This window comes from Jaculus jaculus, chromosome 8 (genome assembly GCF_020740685.1).
Source record: "Jaculus jaculus isolate mJacJac1 chromosome 8, mJacJac1.mat.Y.cur, whole genome shotgun sequence".
NCBI lineage: Eukaryota > Metazoa > Chordata > Mammalia > Rodentia > Dipodidae > Jaculus > Jaculus jaculus.
Genome location: NC_059109.1, coordinates 125,625,785 through 125,641,246, shown reverse-complemented (window position 1 = coordinate 125,641,246; position 15,462 = coordinate 125,625,785). Strand labels below are relative to the sequence as shown.

Below are 15,462 nucleotides of genomic sequence, written 5' to 3'. Positions count from 1 at the left end.
GACACTGATGGTTAATGTCTGATCAAGGCTCTCAGCGTGTCTTTTCCTTGACACAAATTGATCGGTTCTGGGTGGGAGAGACCTATGCTTCATTTCTGCACCTGTGTTAGTATATGATGCCAGGATCTAACTTTCCCTTTTGTGGCCTCAGGATGAATAACATAATTTTAATAGAAATAATGGAGGGAAAATTCAGTCTTTTTTAAAAAACATGACTTGGGCTGGAGGGATGGCTTAGTGGTTCAGGTGCTTGCCTGCAAAGCCAAAGAACCCAAGTTCAATTCCACAGGACCCATGTAAACAAGATGCAGAAGGTGGTGAATGCTTCTGGAGTTCATTTGCAGGGGCTGAAGGGCCTGACTTGCCCTTTCTCTCTCGCCCTCTCTCAAAAAAAAGTAATTAAATAAATAAAATATACTTAAAAATGATTTTTCACAATATATTTTAAAAATATTTTTTAAAAATTATACTTGAATGCAAAGCCATGCTTGATGTTTGTACTTTTACCTACACACATATGCACTAAAAACATAGAACTCTTTTATTTCATTTTAAGCTTTATTTTATCATTCTTTTAAAAGTAAGTTATTTGCTTGTGTGTGCACGCATGTGCACGTGGGTGTGCCAGGGACTCTTGCAGACAGCATCATGAGTTATGTGCTGCTGGGGTATCGAACCTGAGCAGGCAGGCACGCTTTGCAAGTGATACATATGAGAAGGTATACCAACAGTGTGTCTCGTGGTAAGTCAGTTTATACAATCTGAGCAAGGCAACTGAAAGCATGGGAAACTTCATAAGGTATTTTGATAACATTCCTTAAAACAGAAATATTCATAGTACCATTAAAATCCTATGTTGAATTATTACAGTTGTTCTTATGAGTAAAGATCTTCTAAGTAGGCACCCATTAGAAATTATATTTTTTGGGGGGGGCTCAGAATGTGGCATTTGTGAGGCTCTGAGATTCATCCCCCACAACACATACAGAAAGGTTTGCTTTCTTCTTTTTAAATCTATCTATTTGGGGAGGGGGAGAAGGAGAGCACCAGAGTCTTCAGCCACTGCAAACAAACTCCAGACACATGTGACATCTTGTGCATCTGGCTTATATGTGTCCTGGAGAATTGAACCTGGGTACTTTGGCTTTACAGGTAATTTCCCTAACTGCTAAGCCATCTCTCCAGCTTCCAAAAGATTTTATTTCTATATATATATTGTGTATCTGGAATTTGGAAGGATTTTTTAGATACTTGTATTTCATACTTAACATGTTTAAAAACTCTTTCTCCCCCACAATGCTCATCCATGTACGGGTAGATACAAGCATACCAAGATGTCATCCCTAGTACCTTTCCTCGGGGTCAAGGACTGGGCACAGTACACAATACACACTGTGGCAGCCTTCACTCTACCAAAGCAGCCAGGATCCAGTCCCAACAAGGAGACATGGCAGCAAGCAACCTACACACAGTTCACTGGCACTAAACTAAATGTGGCCCACAATCAAGTTCCTTTTGTCTGGGTGCCAAAAACCCTGGCATCCATTCCAATATGACCTGAGCCAGGAGAAGTGTGATGACAGAGTATAAAGGAAAGCAGGGTGGCTGCTTCTGGTTAGAACATCTTACTTTCAGATGTCACCAGTCACTGCCAAATTGAACACATGGGATACAACCATTCCTACAATCACTAGAGGGGCTTGGTCAAGGGGGAACCCTAAGGCTTGGATCCATCATTTTCATTGTCAATTGCCCTCCAGAAGACTCATGGATCTGTCTTCTGGGCTATGGTAAGAGGAGGTTTCTTTCTTTCTTTCTTTCTTTTTTTTTTTTGTGACTCTGTTACTACAAATACAAAATAAAGGAAGGAGATAGAGAGGAGAAAAGGCAGGGAAGGTAAAGAATGAAATGATAGGGGGCAAGATGACGGGTGTTTATAGTACTTGTTTAAATTTAATTTTTTTGAGAGAGAGAGAGAGGAAAGAGTGCATCAGGGCCCCAGCCACTGCAATCGAACTCCAGACGTTTTCGCCACCTAGTGGGCCTGTGAAACCATGCACTTACCTCACCTTTGTGCATCTGGCTTATGTGGGATCTGGAGTGTCGAACATGGGCCCTTAGGCTTCACAGGCAAGTGCCTTAACTGCTAAGCCATCTCTTCAGGCCCAACATGACATTTTAAAAATTAAAAGCAGGGCTACCCATATTTGACTCTCTCCATCCCACATAAGCCAGATGCACAAACGTGAGGCAAGTGCAAGGTTGCACATGTCCACTAGGTGACGCAATGGTCTGGAGTTCGATTGCAGTGGCTGAGGCCCTGGTGCTCCAATTCTCTCTTCTCTCTATCTCTCTCTCTCTCTCTAAAAAAAAAAAAATATTAAAACGTGGGTATCCAAAGAATCTCACATGCCTTCCACCTAAAACTGGCATTTATGCGCCTTCTCTTTGAATTGCTCTATTTGGACCAATGGAATGACTAGAAATGATGGAGTGACTTCAAATGTTGGGACAAAATTGGTGGATTTTACTGATCCTCATAGGAAGCTTGTTGTGGGGAGGGGGAAAGGAACAGAGGTTGTGGAAGAAGCCTAACCATGCTCAGCACCAAACTGGAGATGTTTTGTGGGCGGGCTAACCTATGGCCCCCGATGGGCTCTAGCTGATGGCCAGCACTCATTTCCAGCCATGAGTCAGCTGCCCAGTCCAGGAGAGTCTCAGATGATTAGGTGAACGATGTTACCAAAAAGAAAGAAAGAAAGAAAGAAAGAAAGAAAGAAAGAAAGAAAGAAAGAAAGAAAGAAAGAAAGAAAGAAAGAAAGAAAGAGAAAAAAAGAAAGGAGGGAAGAAAAAGAGAACCAGGTGGATTCCTTCCTGATTCCATCTAACAACTCTCAGGAGAAATGAAAATCGTTATTTTTAAATGTGAGCAGTGGGTAATTGAAGGAGGGAGAGAATAGGAACATGCCTTGAGGAAGGAAGAATATGATTTCAAAGGACTGGGCAAGGTCAGAGAGGGCTGGGCAGAAGAGGGGTTGAAATCTAAAAGATCACCACTACTTTCTTCCAACAATAAAGTTGTATTAAGCCTGGAGTGGTGGTATACACCTTTAATCCCAGCACTTGGGAGGGCAGAGGTAGGAGGATCAACATGAATTCAAGGCTGCCCTACATAGTGAATTCCAGGTCAGCCTGGGCTAGAATGAGACCCTGCCTCAAAACACACACACACACACACACACACACACACACAAATTGCATTAATATTTCCCTGGACGAGCAAATTTACTCATATTTGTTTTATTGTTAATTTTAGTGTGCATAGAAAATAATGAGATTTATTTTGTTTTTACACATGTTTATGCTGGCACTTTGCTCACTTTTGCCCCCACCTTACCAAACCCACTTTTAATCTCCTCCTTTGTAAAGATGTATAAACGGAACTTCGTGCTCCAGAGAGAAGCTGAAGGCAAGACGCTTGGTGACATCTTCCCACGTCGTCAGCAGAATGGCCAGAGAAGGACGCACTGGGAAGCTCCAGCACTGGGCTCCCGCTCCAGGCTCAGCCTCTGCCCCCGCCGTGCTCCACGCTGGCTCCCAGCGACCCCTCCCAGCTCTGCAAGGCCTCAGCCCATCGCAGCAGTGAATCCCTGGACCTGCCTCCTCCTCCTCCACCTCCACTCTTTGGATTCATGTCTTCTGTGCGCATTCCAACTCTGACTACGCCTCACTTTCTCAGGCCCAACTTCCAGAGCTCGCTGAGGCCCCCTGCCCAGCTCCAGTTTTCTCAATAAAGACCTTGGTTTAGTCTTGCACTTCTGAGGCTGAGTTATTCACGTGTAGTTGTCGAGTCAGGTAGTGGACATGAGAGTGAGGCACCTGTGATGCTTGTGGTGGCTAGATGTGTTTCTGTGGTCAATGTCAACTCTGTCAAGCTGATAAACAAAGATTCACCATTAAACCCCTGTACCTCTGCCTATCTCCTCTCCTGATCACCGGGGATTACATCACCCTGCCCTGCACCTAGGGGAGCGTGGGGGTTAGCAGCACCTGTCCTCACACTTGGGCAGCAAGCACTCTTACCAACTAATCCATCTCTCTGCCCAAGGAACTAGGACATCTTGACCTCCAAACTGCCCGAGGGGAAGGGAAGGCTCTGTGGTGGGGCATCCATTCTGCTGAGAGATTCTGCAATACCCCAGACCAGTTTGTCCTCCTCAGTAGATCACAGAGCTGGAGGGCTTGGCTTCCTGAGCATCAGAAGTAAGTTATTAAGAGTCAGCACTGTAGGTACAGCTGGTGTCCCTGGGGACCTGTTGTTCCCAGTGGAGGGAGCGTCCAGATTTGTGTCTTGGAGAAGCGGGTCGGGAAACCGTAGGCAGAGATCCATGTAGCTGCTTCTCCGTTTGCATGCTGCTAGGCAGACCGTTTTCTCTAAGGACACACTCAGGACTTCTGCCATTCCTGGTGCCTTTCATCGGCCTGTACATTTCCCAGGAACAGGAGCTGGCCGAGCAGTGCCTGAAGTATAAATATTGGGGACACATTCCTTGTCATGGAGAGAGAGAACTTGCAGTTTGGAGAAACACACGACAGCATCACCGCTGAGAAATGACTTTAGCCTCGGATGGCAGATAGGCACGAGGTGATGTAGAAGACTTATTTCACACCTTTGGTTTAGGTAAGGCGCCCTTGGTGAACTGAGGGACCTTGGTCTTTGGTATTTTCTCCTCCCCTGACCATTCAAATGCATAGTCCCTCAAGGTGCCTGGACTAGAGCTCCCAAAATCAACTCTAGGGACTTGACATATAAAGACATTTTTTTTTTCTTTAAGGACTGGCTTCTGTGGCCCCACACTCATCAGCTTCTAGAAGATTTCATACAGCCACAGAGGACCCTCACCTCTGGAGTACCAAATAGCCTCTAGAAACGCTGTGTAAGGATGAAACACTAAGCAGCTGAAACACAGGGAACATGGACAAGGTTGGAGATGAAACTGAGTGCTCAGGAGATAGAGGAAGTTCAAATCCTGACTCTGGTCCTTAACATCTACATGTCACTACGCATGACGTAGCGTCCTTATGCCTTTGCTGTGCCTGTAAATGCCAGTGGGACTCACCCAGCATTTTCTAATGAAGACTAAGGAGAAAAGGCCAAGTGCCTAGGAAGTACTGCATCCGCAGTGGCCATGTCACCCTAGGCAACTTGATGATGGCTTTGCAAACCTTGTTGCCTTAGACTTCAAAATGACCCTCTAGACAATGGAGAAATGATAGCCAGGGAATTTTCCTTCCATCCCCAGAGTAGCCCAGGCTAGCCTTCTGATGCCAGAATAGAGATGGAAGTCACCAATGGCTACAGCACCTCCTAACTCCATCCAAATACAAGGGCAAATAACCAGAATAGCCCCAAAGGAGCAGGTCCTTGTACAGGGAACCCCAGAAGTGGTAGGGCTAGGGGACATGGGTGGGGATTAGATGCTGTGTCACTATGTGGTGGGGGGCATGGCTGGCATGGCGAGAGTCCAGAGCCCCTGAGGATTACATTCTTTGGGTGACAGGTGAGGGGAACATAGTCTTCCCAGTTCTGCAATGGTGCCCTGGATCTGGGGAGGGAGATCAACAGCCTCTTCAAAACCTGATGTGACCCTGTCTTCTCTTCTCCTACCAGCTTGTCCTCTAACAGGAGCACTGGGTAAAGCGCCTATACAACATGAGTGTAAACCAACAGAAAGTGTCCATTTGACATGAGGTGCTGCCCTGGGGCAGGACATGTGATGCCTCCAAGAAGGTGCCTGTCTGATGCCCTGATCTGCCTCATGTCTGCCCTCCAGTCCTCTTGTTCTGAACTTGTCCCAGCCTTTTTTCCATGTCACTGAGGGTTCATGTCTGACCAAGGATCTCAATTTACCTTCTACTTGAGACAAATCCTATCTGTGCCAGGCTGGAGAGAAACTGCAGTTCAGTTTTGCACCGATTTAGGTATAGGATGTGAGGGTGTGGCTTTTACTTTTTTTGGTCCTCAGTTTAAACAACCTATTTTTATAGAAAGAATGGAGAGAAAACTCAGTCTTTCCACTCACAACTGATCAAAATATGTTTTTGGTTTTTCAAGGTAGGGTCTCACTGTGGCCCAGGCTGACCTGGAATTCCCTATGTGGTCTCAGATTGGCCTTGAACTCATGGTGATCCTCCTACCTCTGCCTCCCAAATGCTGGGATTAAAGGTGTGTGCCACTACGCCCAGCTATGACACAGTAATCTTTTATTTTTAAGCTTTATTTTATTATTCTTTGTAAATTAATTTCTGTGTGTGTGTGTGTGTGTGTATGTCCACATGGGTGTGCCAGGGACTCTTGCAGACAGCATCATGATTTATGTGCTGCTGGGGAATTAAACCTGGGCAGACAGGCAGGCTTTGCAAGCATCTTTAATGCTGAGCCATCTCTCCAGTCACATTTGATCAGTTGTATGCTGCGCATACGAGAAGGCATACCAACGGTGCTTCTCACGGTAAGTCAGTTTATAACAAACTGAGCAAGGCGATCAAAAGCATGGGAAATATAATAAAGGTATTTTGATAACATTTCTTAAAACAGAAATATTCATAATACCATTCAAATCCTATATTGACTTATTACAGTTGTTCTTATGAGTCAAGATCTAAGCAGGCATCCATAGGAACTTATTTTTGGGGGGCTGCTGAGGATGTGGCATTTGTGAGGCTCTGAGATCCATCCCCTACAACACATACAGAAAGATTTGTTTTCTACATATATTTTGTGTATTTGGAGTTTAGAAGAATTTTCTAGAAGCTTGCATTTCATACTCCTCAACATGTTCAAAAACTCTTTCTCCCCCACAATGCTCATCCATGTACGGGTAGATACACGCATACCAAGATGTCATCCCTAGTGCCTTTCCTCGGGGTCAAGGACTGGGCACAGTACACAATACACACTGTGGCAGCCTTCACTCTACCAAAGCAGCCAGGATCCAGTCTCAACAAGGAGACATGGCAGCAAGCAACCTACACACAGTTCACTGGCACTAAACTAAATGTGGCCCACAATCAAGTTCCTTTTGTCTGGGTGCCAAAAACCCTGGCATCCATTCCAGTATGACCTGAGCCAGGAGAAGTGTGATGACAGATTATAAAGGAAAGCAGGGTGGCTGCTTCTGGTTAGAACATCTTACTTTCAGATGTCACCAGTCACTGCCAAATTGAACACATGGGATACAACCATTCCTACAATCACTAGAGGGGCTTGGTCAAGGGGGAACCCTAAGGCTTGGATCCATCATTTTCATTGTCAATTGCCCTCCAGAAGGCCTCTCTTCCATCTGGATCTGTCTTTTGGGTTGTGGTAAGGAGTCAGATTTTTTTCCTTTTCTTTTCTGTGGCCTTGATACTCCAGTTACAAAATAACAGGAGGAGGTGGAGTGAAGTAAGAAAGGAAGGGTGAATAATGAAACAGGAGTAAGCAACATATCCTTTTTTTAAAAAAAAAAATTAAACACTTGGTGTCAAAAGAATTTCATATGCCTCCCACATAGCACTGGCATCTGGGTGCCCTCTTTTTGGATTGCTCTGTTTTAACCAAAGGAATGACTGGAAATGATGCAGAGTGACTTCAAATGTTGGGACAAAAATTGGTGGCTTTTACTTGGTCCTCATGGGAAGCTTGTTGTGGAGAGGGGGGAGCGAATGGAGGCTGTAGAAGAGGCCTAGCCATACTCAGTGCCATACTAGAGATGTTTTTGTGGGTGTGTTGACCCCCAGCCCAAGGTAGGCTCTAGCTGAGAGCCAGTACTAGTTTCCAACCTTGAGTCAACTGCCCAATCCAGGAGCGTCTCAGATGATCATGTGAACGATGCTATGGAAAACAAAAGACCCAGTGGATTCCTTCTCAACACCATCCATCAAATCTTATTAATTTTTTTATTTTTTAACAATATTTCATTTATTTATTTAATTATTTGACAGAGAAAGAGGTGGAGAGAGAGAGAGAGAGAGAGAGAGAGAGAGAGAGAGAGAGAATGGGCTCACCAGGGCCTCCAGCCCCTTCAAACAAACCTCAGACGTGTATGCCCCTTTGTGCATCTGGGTAACGTGGGTCCTGGGGAATCGAACCTGGGCCTTTGGCTTTGCAGGAAAACGCCTTAACCACTAAGCCGTCCTTCCATCCCCGTTCATCAAATCTTGACAGAAATGAAAATGCTTGCTTTAATATGCTGAGCAATAGGTAATTGAAGGAGGGAGAGAATAAAGGACATTTCTTTAAAAAAAAAATTGTTCACTTTTTATTTATTTGAGAATGACAGACACAGAGAGAAAGGCAGACACAGAAAGAGAATGGGCATGCTAGGGCCTCCAGCCACTGCAAATGAATTCCAGACGCATGCGCCCCATTGTGCATCTGGCTAAAGTGGGCCCTGGGGAATCCTCGAACTGGGGTCCTTAGGCTTCACAGGCAAGAGCTTAACCGCTAAGCCATTTCTCCAGCCCTAGAGGAGATTTCTTGAGGAAGGAAGAAGCTGATATAAAAGGACTGGGCAGGGTAAGAGTGTGCTGGGCTGAAGAGGGGTTGACACCTAAGAGACCAACTACTGGGGAGCAAGGAACAGGCAGCCTGTTTGGACAACACTTGCATGGTGTGAGGTTGTAGGTTCCAAGATGCTTAACTATTTCTTCTTACATTCTCAGTAGGCAGACTGGAGACAGATGCGCCAGAGGCATCATCAGGATTGGGCTCCTGCTCCAGACTCTGGCTCTGCCCCTGCCTTGATCCTGAACGGCGCCTAGTGCCTACTCCCAACACTGCAAGGTCTCAGCTCAGCATAGCAGTGAATCCAAGGATCTGTCTTCCCTTTCTCCATCTACACTTCTTGGATGCATAATGTCTTCTATGTGCACTCCAGAGCTAACAATACCTCATTTGCTCCTGCCAGACTTCCAGTGGTTCTTGAATATCCCTGAGTAGCTCCAAATTATTCTCAATAAAATACTTATATTAGGGATGGAGGGATGTCTTAGTGGATAAGGCACTTACCTGCAAAGCCAAAGGACCCAGGTTCGATTCCCCAGGATCCACATAAGCCAGATGCACAAGGTGAAGCATACTTCTGGAGTTCACTGGCAGCAGCTGAATGCCCTGGCACACCCATTTTCCCCTCTCTCAAATAAATAAAATGAAAATAAAATGAAACTTTAAAATACTTAGATTAGATCTGCCATTCTGAGGCAACTTCTATCTGGTTGTCATGTCACACTTTGGGAAGAGCAAGGTATCAGTGAAACTTCTGGTGACACTACTCTAGGGAATGGGGACAGTCAGACAATTGAGAGGAGAGAACTCCATGGATGTTTTCTTTCAGTATTTTTTAAAGGTAGGCTGGAGAAAAGGCTCTGCAGTTAAAGAGGCTTGTTTGTAAAGCCTGTTGTTCACTGCTTGTCTGCAGCAGCAAGAGGCAGTTTCACCAAAACAAACAAACAAACAAACAAACAAACAAATAACGGTGGGGCATAAATGATTCTGCCAACTTCCACATGCTTTCAGTGGTCCAGGCTCATTCTTACACACACACACACACACACACACACACACACACACACTCACACACACACACACACACACACAAATGAATAATAATTTTTGAGAAAAGCCCAACAAACTGGACTTTTTTATGTGAAAGAGAAAGAGATAGCAAGAGAGAGATAGCAAGAGAGAGAGAGAGAGAGAGAGAGAGAGAGAGGGCCTCCAGCCACTGCAGTTGAACTCCAGACACATGTGCCACCTTGTGCACTTGCCTCACCTTGTGCGTCTGGCTTATGTGGGATCTGGAGCATTGAACCCGAGTCCTTAGGCTTCACAGGAAAGCATCTTAACTGCTAAGCCATCTCTCCAGCCCTAGTAATTTGTTTCTGATGGTAAAATTCTAATGCCCATGGCTTTTGCCTTAGTATGGATGCTCTAGAGACTGACCCTGCTACAAGGGCACAGGGTCAAGGGGTTCATTGTGGAGATGTCCCAAGAAGCACAAGGTGGAGCCTGAGGTAGACAGGAGCACGGACTGCTTGCTATTGCCTCACCTCAGCATACTTGACTCACCTCCAATTTCACGTGTCACTGCGAGGGACAGGTCCAGGGCAAGCTTTGTTCTCAAGCTACTTATAACAATTGAGCTGATTCTTGGGCTGTCTGCCACAGGGAACTATAGTCCAGCTCCCTCGGCTACCTTCCAAGGAGCCATGTCATGGTGGTGTGAGTGGAAACCCCTCCCTTAGCCTCATGAATCTGTGATGAAGCTTCATTCACAATGAACTCCCAGCTGGCAGAGTCTCGGAACATGGAGTCTTGTCGAAGGAAGTTTGTCACTGAGGTTGATTTGTCCAACCCTATTGGGTGTTCATAAGCTAGCTGGAGATAAACCCTTTCCTTCCATAAACTGCTTCAGGTCTAGTGTTTTGTCATAGCAACGACAATGTAACTGCTATACAGAGGCACCTTTTTTTTTTTTTTTTCATTTATGTCCATTGACAAGGAAGCTAAGAGACTGAGCCAGTGTTGCCTATCTGGGTACCTTTGACAGTAAATCCTTCACTGCTCCCAAATATGCAGACACAGTAAACACCCAGGAACCCAGAGGTAACCCACAACAGTCAAGTAAGCATCCTGCTGCTGGAGACGAGTTTGTGTCACTCAGTGCTGGGTATTCTGTAGCCATAGTTAGAAGTGACAGTGATACAATGCTACATCTGGGGAAGCATCAAAACGTACTGTACATGACTGTCCAGAAAAGACAGTGAGCCTGCTGGTCACAGAGGAGACTGGGGAAGGAGAATCACAAGTAGCCTGGGGTGTTTAATGAGACCATCTTTCAAATTTAACAGGAAATAAATAAGAGATGGGACTAGAGAAGTGCTTGCCACAACGGAATGAGGACCTGAACTCAGGCCCTTAACACCCAAGGAAGAGTCAGACCTGGCAACACATGCCTACAATCCAGATGTTCGTAGGCAGAAATAGGACAACCCATAGATGTGGTGACATGGTTCAGGTGTTCCCCATGAACTCATGTGTTCACAATGCTTGGTCCCCAGCTGATGGCCAGTTAGGAGGTTGGAGCCTTGCTAGAGGAGCTGTATTGCTGGGGTGGACCTTGTCAGTATTAGTCCTAACTGGCCAGTGTTAGCTCAGCTCACTCTCGCTGCTGCTTGCTACCTGCTGTGGCAAGGTGAGGCCCAGCCTCTATTCTACCGTCTTTCCCCTGCCATCATGGAGTTTCGCCTCAAGACTATAAGACAAATAAAGAAAAAAAAAAAACTTTCTGGGGCTGGAGGGATGGTGTAGTCGTTAAGGTGCTTGCCTGCAAAGCCTAAGGACCCAGGTTCATTTCTCCAGTTACCCATGTAAAGCCAGATATTTTATTTTAATTAATTTATTTATTTGACAGAGAAAGAGGGAGAGAGAGAATGGGTGCACCAGGGCTTCCAGCCACTGCAAATGAGCTCCAGACTTGAGCATCCCTTTGTGCGTCTGGCTAATGTGGGTCCTGGGGAATCGAACCCAGGTCCCTTGGCTTCACAGGCAAACACCTTAACTGCTAAACCATCCCTCCAGCCCAGCTTTTTGTCTTTCGAGGCCAAAAGCTGACTGGAATAAAGAAGACTATTGGAATACTGTTGGGCCTTGGTCAAAGAGATATCTTGCAGTGCTAAAGGCATAGTTTGATGGACCATTCTGGTCAGAGTTGAGTGACCTAGATGCAGAAGGACCAAAGGACTGTGAGGTTTAGATTATGAGGCAAAGAAAGAGCATGGTCTGGCTGGGCTAAAGGCAGCTGTGTGAGAGTCTTACTGTGTTCCTCCCAGTCCTGTGTGGGACCTGGTTCTGAAGCCATAATTGTGATGTTCTTTTTTTCCCATACTGTCTGTGCTAAATTACACTTGACAATGGAGTATCTCTGTTGGCTTTCTCGTACTCTCCTGCTTTCCGAGTACCATAACTTCAGCTGATACTCAACCAGGAATAGGAGTTTTCCTATGCACCTGACAACATCTTGATTGTTTGACAATGGCTGAAGATCAGAGGTGGACCAAAGAGAAGACAAGGAGGTGAAGGATAAGAACCACATCAAGGCAGAGGGTCATAAAGAGGAAAAGTAGGAAAAAGCTAAAAAAAAAATTACAGAGACATGATGGACTGCTGCCTCTAAGTGTAAACCCAGATAAGCCCTTCCTTCCACCTGCTGCTTTCTGACAAGGAGTAAGTCACAGCAATGACGAAAGTAGCTGACACGCTTGGGCAAGCTGTCAAGATCACCTAGCCAAATCTGCGAGCTCTGCTTTCAGAGAGAGATTCTGGGTCCATCATGCTGGGAAAGTTAAGGTGGCAGGAGATGGTGGTAGCCGATCGCTTTTAGTTTATGGGGGCAGGGAGTGTGGCGCACGACAGAGTGATGCATGCGTCACTTACTTTCTGTTATTTCTTCAATTGGGGACTCTAATCCAAGAAATTATTCCACCTTATATTAAGGAGGGTCCTCACATGTCAGTTAACCTAATCTAGAAAATACCTCCCAGGTAGTTCCAGAAACATGCTTATAGGGTGAAATCGTCAATCGAAGGCTAACTGTCAAAGTAAGGGATGCTCCCACATCCAGCTCCAAAGCACTGGGATCCAAGCAGCATGTCACCACATCTAGCACTTCTGTGGGTGCTGGGGATCTGAAATCACGTCCTCTCCTTTTGGTGAGGGCAGAAGGCAGGTGAAGAAGAAGTCTTACCAACTGATCCATCTCCCAACATCCAAGAACTAGATTACTATTGACATCAAAATTGTTCCTGGATAAAAGAAGGTTCTGGAGTTGGCCATCACTTCTGTTAAGAGATTCTGCAATAACCAGAAAAATCAATCTCTTCTCGTTAGGAGAGCAGGGATCCAGTGAGCGTGGATGGGGTGAACCTTTGAAGAGTCAGCTCTGTAGCTACAGCACATCTCACTGGCAGCCTCGGGGTCCTGTTGTTCCCAGTGGGGGGAGTGTCCACATTTGTTTCCTGGAGGGTTGGGTCAGGAAGCCCTAGTGCAGAGGCAGGGCAAGTGACTAGCTGCTTCGCAGCTGTGTGGACTCCAGCCTGGTCACTGTCTCCTTTAATGGGACACTCTGGATTTCTGCTATTCCTGGTATCCTTCATTTTCCTATGGGATTTCCAGGAACATGAGCTGGCTGAGGGGTCCTTACGAGGTAAGTACTGGGGACAGTCTTTGTAACACCGAGAGGGGACTTGAGTGGAGAAACAAGGACAGCTTCACCAATAGGGAATACTTTTCTCACTTCAGACTGGGATTGTAGGTGGGAAAGGGGAGGTGTAGAATCTTTATTTCAATACCTTTCTGCAGGTAAGACCCCCTAGTGAATGCATGGACCTTGGCATTAGCAGGGAGCTCTACCCCCACCTACCCAAAGTGTGCTCTCTGAAGGTGTCTTAACAAGAGTTCATGGGATGGATTGTGAAACTGGTAACCAACAAGACTTTTACAGATGGCGTGGGTTCTTAGGTGGGGGTGCCCATCTTTAATCCCAGCATTCAGGAAGCAGAGATAGGAGTATTCCTATGAATTCAGGGCCAGCCTGGGACTACAGAGTAAATTCCAGGTCAGCCTGCACTAGAAAAGAATTTACCTTAAAAAGGGGCGAGGTGGCTGGAGAGATGGCTTAGTGGTTAAGGCATTTACCGGCAAAGCCAAAGGACACAGGTTCAATTCCCCAGGACCCACGTAATCTAGATGTACAAGGGGCACATGTATCTGGAGTTTGTTTATATTGGCTATAGGTCCTGGCATGCCCATTCTCTCTTTCAATGTCTGTCTGTCTGTCTGTCTGTCTCTCTCTCTCTCTATGCTTGCAAATAAATTAATAAAAATTAAAAAATATAAATAAAGAATACCCTCTAGACATCCTGTATAATGATGAAATACTTCATAACTGAAATCCGTGGAACACTCAATAAGTCAGAGTTGAAACTAAGTGCTCGGGTGCCATGTGGCAATTTCAAATCCGGGCTTTACTCCTTAACAGCTATGTCACTCTGTACATGTGACAGGATCTACACATGCTTGCAGTGAGTCTGTAAATTCTGGTAGGACTCAGCCATCATTTTGTTATGAGGATAAAGGGTTAAAGGTCAAGTACATAGAAGGAGCTTTGTGTTTTCATGCACTAGCTGTTATCTAATCCTAGACAGCTTGACTGTGACTCTTCAAAATTTGTTGCCTTAGACTTCAAAATGAGCCTCTACACAATGGGGAAACGATGTCCTCAGAAGGTGCCTGCCATGCGCAGAGCAGCCCAGCCCAGCCTCCTGAAGTGAGAATAGGGATGTCAGCACCTCCTGAGACCATTAGGAAACAAGGTCAAATGACCAGGATAGTTCCAAAGGAGCAGGTCCTTGTTCAGGGAGCCCCAGAGGTTTAGGGTTCGTGAGTGGATGCTGAGCCAGTATGTGGTTGAGGTATAGCTGGCATGGTGAGAATTATGAGCTTCTAGGGTCCCATTCTTGAGGTGACAGGTGAGGGGAAAATAGCATCCACACCACTGCAGTGGTGCCCTGGACCCGAGGAGGGAAACACTAGCCTCTTCAGTGCCTCAAGGGAACATGTCTTCTCTTCCCTCAGCAAAATGTCCCAAAAAGGAAGTAACTTGTGAATATGAGGAAATCGGCCAGTGTACAAAGGACCAGCACTGCCCAGACAAGAAGAAGTGCTGCGATTTCAGCTGTGGGATGAAATGTTTAGACGTCAAAGCTGGTACGCCTCAATATGCTGAACTGTCTCCTGTCCTCTCCTCCTCTTCTTATTGCAACATTGTCCCACCCACTATCTCCGCTCACTGAGGGCTAATGTCTGACCAAGAATGTCAATGTAGCTTCTATTTCACACAAAAGTTGTCATGCTTGAGTCTGGAGAAACGGCTTAGTGGTTAAGGTGCTTATTTGTAAGCCTGATGGCCCAGGTTCAAAAGCCAGTATCCACATAAAGCCAAATACACAAGGTGGCCCATGCATCTGGAGTTTGTTTACAGGGACGAGATGCCCTGGGGTGCTCACTCTCTCTCTCTCTCTCTCTCTTGAGGTAGGGTCTCACTATAGCCCAGGCTGACCCAGATCTCACACTGTAGTCTTAGGATGGCCTCAAACTCACAGGGTTCCTCATACCTATGCCTCTCAAGTGCTGGCATTAAAGGCATGTGCCACCCAGATTCATTTTTTCTCTCTGTCAAATATTAATAAATAATTTTTAGGCAGGAGAGATTTCTTAGTGGTTAAGGCACTTGCCTGAAAAGCCTCAGGACACACGTACAAACTCTCTCCAGATACCCCGTAAACCAGAAGCACAAAGGTGACACAAGCGCAAGGTCATACACACACACTAGGTGGCAGAAGCATCTGGAATTTCATTGC

At 45.8% G+C, this 15,462-nt stretch overlaps 1 protein-coding gene across 1 annotated transcript in view; it reads left to right on the top strand.

Annotated features, from left to right (window-relative positions):
- LOC101612387 (eppin) overlaps positions 1 to 14,895 on the top strand; it is a 56,290-nt gene extending 41,395 nt beyond the window's left edge. Inside the window, exon 4 of the mRNA XM_004663826.1 lies at positions 14,678 to 14,895. Within this exon, the coding sequence (XP_004663883.1) occupies positions 14,678 to 14,895 (218 nt within the window). The remainder of the gene's footprint in view (positions 1 to 14,677) is intronic.
- The last annotated feature ends 567 nt before the right edge of the window (positions 14,896 to 15,462 follow it).